General features: G+C 31.7%; 1 protein-coding gene across 2 annotated transcripts; it reads right to left on the reverse strand.

Annotated features, from left to right (window-relative positions):
- Window positions 1-272: 272 nt before the first annotated feature.
- Window positions 273-6,103, reverse strand: LOC131982641 (lipid droplet assembly factor 1-like). 2 transcript variants are annotated; one of them, XM_059347171.1, is made up of 4 exons: window positions 5,973-6,103; window positions 4,889-5,057; window positions 2,831-2,976; window positions 273-1,740 (listed from the first exon to the last, which is right to left on the reverse strand). In XM_059347171.1, exons 1-4 carry the CDS (start codon window positions 6,090-6,092, stop codon window positions 1,678-1,680), a joined length of 498 nt encoding a protein of 165 aa, XP_059203154.1. In that variant the 5' UTR covers window positions 6,093-6,103; the 3' UTR covers window positions 273-1,677. The 2 variants fall into 2 exon arrangements, with proteins under 2 accessions (XP_059203154.1, XP_059203153.1); XM_059347170.1 differs by having other exon boundaries at window positions 273-1,743.
- Window positions 6,104-6,673: the final 570 nt, after the last annotated feature.

The following is a 6,673-nucleotide window of genomic DNA, read 5'->3' on the forward strand; positions in this document are numbered from 1 at the left end:
ATCCTGAAGAGCAATAACTTAAAGCTGCATAACAAACATACAACATAATGCTCTTTTAACAGAAAACTTTATAAAAACGTAACAGTTATTTCGTAGTGCTTTTTGTAGTGCTTTTTTTTTTAAAGGCATAAGACGTACACAACACAAAAGAAATCCTAACATGGGAAAAATGGGAAAGTGCATAACTGGAATGTTTCCTGGATTAAGCATTGAAGATATATATATATATGTTTATATATATATATATATATATATATATATATATATATATATATATATATATATAATGTATCCTGTCCTACAAAGTCTAACTGCAGTAACTAGCAAAAGGTAAAACTGAGAAAAACTGCTTTAAAGTTTTTAAAAAGTTTTTTGACTGTCCAGCCAAATTAGTTATATGTAGATAATTAATAAAAAACACTTATTTCTACATGTATTCATTATGTACTTTTTATACTCAAAAATCATGATGATTTATTTGACCTTTGACCCCAAAATGTAGTTTCTGCACTCTGGTTTTGCTGTAAAAGGTTCTAATAGTGATGCAAAAACAGAGTGCAGGAACTACAATGTTGTTGTCTTCTTTCAGCTTTTTTATTTTATTGTTTTCAGTGAATAAACAGATTTTTGCACTTTCAAGCCCCAAAAACGCCATCACCGTCTTAAACGATAAAATATTTAGTTGTTTTTACCCGCTAGCGTCCTTGTGTAAACGGGGCCTCAGACATAATATGTTCTCACTTTCATTTTTCCCATTGAAATCAATCCATTTCCAGCCCTCAAGTACCTTTTTTAATATACATTTGGTAAGAAATGTTATAATTAACTCCAGCATTAATGCATTTCATGACAGTACAGTTTTATTATTTAGTTTACAGCTGAAAAACAAGTAAATTAAGTTGATTTCTTAGTTCCTGAAAAGCTGATCTCGACATTGACTTTCATGTGATTTTTACTTTTTCAGGTGGATTTTTAAAAAAACATTTTTTGCACTATTCAACTCCATTCAAAGATTTGCGTATTTTAGACTTAATATTATAAAGTAATGCTATATTTTGGTCTTTTTTTATATTTTTATCTCACTTTCTTTTACTTGAACACACTTTCCCTTTCAAATAAACTCATAATTTATATTATTTTTATGTTCAAATTAGTATATATATCCAAAACAGATCTTGCTAAGTACAATTACTGCTTTGGTTTTGAGTTGGATTTTGTAGTTACTGCAATTTTTATATAACCATTTCTCTGAAATAAAGCAAAAATGTAAATCTGAAACTTTGACACAAGATAAAACAGACATCAAGGAGTTCATTTTTTTAGATAAAACTCAATTTCGTTACTGCAGTTAGACTTTGTAGGGCAGTATTATAGGGTTCCAGGAAAATAAGTCTTAAGGCAGTTGAAAGATTAGTTATTCCATTCTTTGGCTGTTGTAGAAATTTTACACATGCATTTAAAAAAAATCTACATATATAGAGATAATGATACTCAGGCATTCTAGAAAAATAGTAACATGAGGAAATCTTTGTGCTACATTCAAGGGTCTAAATCCTCTGAATCCCTGCAGAGCTTCAGGAGTGCTGCAGTTTTTTACTTTTCCACATGAAAGTTGACCATTGAGAGAGAAGAAGAAGAAGAAGAAGAAGAAGAAGAAGAAGAAGAAGAAGAAGCAGGCTACTGCGTTTCCTTTGGTGCTGAAGTTTCACATTCACTCTGCTCCTCTTGGACTTTTCCTTGCTGCTGGGAATAAAAGACAACAGAGAAGAATATTAATACAATATTGAGGGAATGTCAGAGATCTGAATGTGTGTTTTACCGTTTTAGGATATTTAGGATGATTAAGAAATACACTGGTTTTTAAACAAAGTGTCAGATGCAGCTTCTAAATTTGAACTGTAATTAATCAGAGAGTTAAAGATCATCAGGTGGTGGATATTTCTTTAAGGGGACCAAGGTTATTATAGTTAACAAAAACTAACGAAATAACAAAAACTGGAAGTGAAAAAACATTTTCCTTAACTGAAATAGAAATAAAAATAAAAACGAGACTTTAAAAAAAAAAAAGATAACTAACTGAAACTGTATTGTGCGGTTACAAAACTAACTAAAACAAACTAAAACTAACAATTTTTTTCATCCGTAAACCTTTTTGGTTGATATGAAATCTATTTCATCTATCTGGTTTTATGACTTAATAAACTTATTGGGGCTGAGATGGATCAGACAAAGGAAATAAAGGAAACATTTATTGTGACCTTATTGAATCTGGCACCCAACAAATACCCCATTACAAAACAACTCCAACTAATAAAAACTAAACTAAAACTAAGCATTTACCAAAAAATAAAAACTAATTAAAACTAACTGGCTTTGAAAACAAAAATTGACAACGAAATTAAAACTAAAACTAATGAAAAATCCAAAACTATTATAACCTTGAAGGGGACCCACTACGGGTGAATAGGCTAAAAATCGTAACTCATAGATATCACCAGTAAATTCTTGTTGATTACTTACATTAAGTTTTCTGAAATTTGATGCTGAAATATGTAAATCCTATATTAACTGATGCTTTTTAGTGAATTTTACGAGATATCTACAAATACAAATAGACAAAGTGAAGAGAAATAAACCTAAATTTGTATTTTTGATGTTTTCTTTCCACTAATCTGAAAGAAGGAAAGTAAGCCAGTGCATAAAAACAAACTGTTGTTGAAACTGTGATACAATAAACTCTTGTGTGCTGTCATTTTTTCTTCTCTAAATACACTCTGAATCCTTGTGTGCATTCACCGAACACCTCTGGCTGACTCCTGGGTACATTTACCTTTATTAGATGAGGGTAATAGCGGATGAGGATGTTGGAGACGGAGATAAAAAGCACATTAAAGATGGCCGCCACCACGACAGAGAAGAAGGCGATGCCGGAGAGAACACAGAGCAGAGTCATCCCTCCTACAGACAACAAGAACACTGAGAGGGAAACAACACGGTTAGCTTCATTAAAAGGACTTTCAGATCAGCAGAGGAGAGACTGAGGAGGGTTGGAACAAAAGGAGGGTTGTTACAGCAAGACGGGACGTCCTCTCCACTCTAGCGATGATGTCATCCACTCTAGCCTCTCCATAGGGTAGGGTAGGAGTTAGTTTATTATTTTAAGTGTTCAACATGCTCAGGTCACTCTGCTCGGGCCAGTTCATCACTACTGGCAGCTTTAATTTATCTCTTTTGTACATTTTTTTGTCTTTTTGGGTCATTTTGTGACCAAAAGAAGACAGAAAGACCAAAAAAAAGACACAAAAAATCACAAAAAAGACACAAAAAAGACACAAAAAAGACGTAAAATGACCAAAAAAGAAACTAAAGACGTAAAATCACCAAAATGAAGACACAACAATTTTATCTCTTTTGTACATTTTTTGTCTTTTTTGGTCATTTTGTGACCAATGTAAGATGTGAAAAGACACAAAATGACAAAAAAAAGAGACAAAAAAAAGACAAAAAAGACACAAAAAAGACAATAAACAACAACAAAAAAGACAATAAACAACAAAAAAAGACAAAAAAAAAAAAAAAAAAGACACAAAAAGACAAAAAAGAGACAGAAAAAAAGACAGAAAAGACACAAAAAGATGTAAAATGGCCAAAAAAGACATAAAAAGACAAAAGAACACCAAAAACAGGGCACAAAAAGTTTTTTTTTTATCTTGGTAAGAACCAAATAATCATCAGGTCACTCTGCTCGGGCCAGTTCATCACTGCTGGCAGCTTTAATTTATCTGGTTTTAAGAGTTAATTTATTATTTTAAGTGTTCAACATGCTTATTTCTAGATTTAATAATCTTAATTTAAGAAATCTTGTCAAGGTAAATTATCTGTCCATGCAGCAAGATCATTTCCCTCAGATTTACTGTTTGATCTGGTTTTTACACTGTAAAAAATGTAGATTTTATAGTGGAATAACTGCTGAACCACGACAGTAAAAGACAGTAAAATGATAAATGGGTTAATTCAGTTTCAGTATCAATGAAACGCTGTAAATGTATATATCAGCCCCCACAGTGGAATGTTTTAAGTCTCGTCTCAAGACCCATTTTTATTCCTTGGCTTTTTAACACTGCGTGAGTTTTGTGGTCCTCTGTGTCTTTTATTTATTTTACTACTTTTAACTGCGTCTTTTATTTTATTTTACTATGTTTATCTGTTTGATTGTATTGTCTTATTTATGGCATCATTTTTAGATTTATACACTTGTTATTTATTGCTGATTGGTATATGGAATTGTTTGTTTTATTGTTGATTTTATGTACAGCACTTTGGAGACGTTTGTGTTGTTTAAATGTGCTATACAAATAAAGGGGATTGGATTGGATTGGATCAGCCAAAACAGTATGTATATATATATATATATATATATATATACATACACACAGTATATTTTGGTCTCACATACACTAAAAAGGTATCAAATCGACCGACTCGGCCATGACAAGTATGCTGTGACTTTTCTAAGGGTTTCGGCAAACGGTTTTCAAATTATTCAGCAAAAACACAACAAAAAATCCCCCCAATGTTACCCTATGGAGAGGCGAGAGTGATGACATCATCGCTAGAGTGTAGAGGGAGAGAAAAATTTGTCAAAAAATAAATTTGGAAACTACGCTCGAGGTCGCAGATTCCACTCTACAGAAATAATTTATACATAGAAACGTAGGAAATTCGTAAGGGATTCTTTGTGTCAAAATTTGAGCTCTCTAAAAGAGAAATTTAGCTTTAAGTTTTAGGTGCTGAGACAGAAAGTGTTTCCAACCCTCCCAGGTCTCCCCATATATATATTTTACTTGTACGTAGATGATAGAAATTAATTTGCCATGGTTTCACGTACCTTCAAAGAACACAAAAGCTACTGTAGACATAATAATGGTCACGAGAGCAAAAGTGAGGAATATTCCGACGGGCACTGCAGCCATGGCGGCAAACAGCATCAGTGTTAGCGCCGAGAACGGGTGGTTGCTAAGGTAACGGCCCAGTCTGGTGTTCATCAGCTGACTCACCTGGTAAAGGTAGAAACAAGCAGCTGTGATGGAAACAGTCAACAGCAAACATGTACAGGTACATCTCAGAAAATTAGAATATCATGAAAAAGTTCAATATTTTTTGTCAGTCATTTCAGAAAGTGGAACTCGTACATTATTTAGATTCATTACATAGAGTGAAATATTTCAAGCCTGTTTTTCTTGTAAATTTGTAATTTTTCTCTCTTAAATTAGATTTTTTCTCTAAAATTTGTGATTTTTTCTCTAAATGTTATTTTTTCTCTTAAATGTTATTTTTTCTCTCTTAAATTTGAAATTTTTTCTCTAAAATGTATGATTTTTTTCTCTAAAATGTATGATTTTTTTCTCTAAAATTTTTGATTTTTTCGCTTAAATTTGTCATTTTTTCGTGTAAATGTGAATCTTTTGATCATAAATGAGATTTTTTTTAATCATAAATTTGTATTTTTTCTCTTAAATCTTAGATTTTTTTTCTTGTAAATTTGTGATTTTTTTCTCTTAAATTTGGGGTTTTTTTTCTCTTAAATTTGTGATTTTTTCTCTTAAATTTGGGTTTTTTTCTCTTAAATTTGTGATTTTTTTCTCTCATAAATTTGTGATTTTTTCTTTTACATTTGTGTATTGTACACAAATTATATATTGTGTACTGTGTACTGTATTTTTCTCATGAATTTTTAGATTTTATCATAAATTTGTATTTTTTTGTCTTAAATTTTTGGTTGTTTTCTTGTGAATTTATGAATTTTTTCACACATGATTTGTGTTTTTTTTCTCATAAATTTGAGATTTTTCCTCAAGCAACATGGTGCTGGTACTTTCTGAAATGACTGACAAAAAATATTGAACTTTTTCACGATAATACAATCTTTTGACACCATACACAATGAATAAAGCTGTTTAATGTTGTGTTACCTTGGGGTCGTCATAAAAGCGGTTCAGCTGGTTGGTCCAACTTCCCCACAGCTGCTGAATCTCACTGCTGCTGTTGTTGTTGGGCTTCATCTCCACAGACATCTGACTGATGGAAAACATGAAGAACACTCAGTCAGACTGACAACAAGCTGGTGCATTTCTGTTTGTTTAGATACATAATCAAGTGAGAAAAAGTCAAGTCAATATAGCTTTAAAATCTACGACATCTGTTGTCCCTTTTAACCCTCTGGAGTCACCAAAAGCACCAAAGCATGACTTCTTCATCACATCCAGATATACCAAGTAAAACTGGAGACAAGCTCAAATATATTTAGTATCAAATGATAGAACTGGATGGAACCCTCTTATATGGTAGATTTGCACCTTTGTTCACATTTGCAACATTTACAATTCTTTATCGAGCATGATAGTGTTTTGAAAGTTAAAAAAAAGATTCAAAATCACATTTTATGTTGGACTAAAGGACTAAAAAAAGACACAAAATGACAAAAAAAGACACAAAATTACTAAAAAAAGACACAAAATGACCAAACAAGAAACAGAAAGACACAAAATGACCAAAAAAAGACACAAAATGACCAAACAAGAAACAAAAAGACACAAAATGACTAAAGAAAGACACAAAATGACCAAACAAGAAACTAAAAGACACAAAATGACCAAACAAGAAACAAAAAGAC

Source organism: Centropristis striata, chromosome 13, assembly GCF_030273125.1.
Source record: "Centropristis striata isolate RG_2023a ecotype Rhode Island chromosome 13, C.striata_1.0, whole genome shotgun sequence".
Taxonomy (NCBI): domain Eukaryota; kingdom Metazoa; phylum Chordata; class Actinopteri; order Perciformes; family Serranidae; genus Centropristis; species Centropristis striata.

Coding starts and splice junctions, on each gene's coding strand:
- LOC131982641 (XM_059347170.1), bottom strand. CDS start 6,092: ATGTTTTCCATCAGTCAGATGTCTGTGGAGATGAAGCCCAACAACAAC. Junction 5,058..5,972: donor GCTTTTATGACGACCCCAAG/GTAACACAACAT, acceptor TACCTTTACCAG/GTGAGTCAGCTGATGAACAC. Junction 1,744..2,830: donor ATTACCCTCATCTAATAAAG/GTAAATGTACCC, acceptor TTTTATTCCCAG/CAGCAAGGAAAAGTCCAAGA.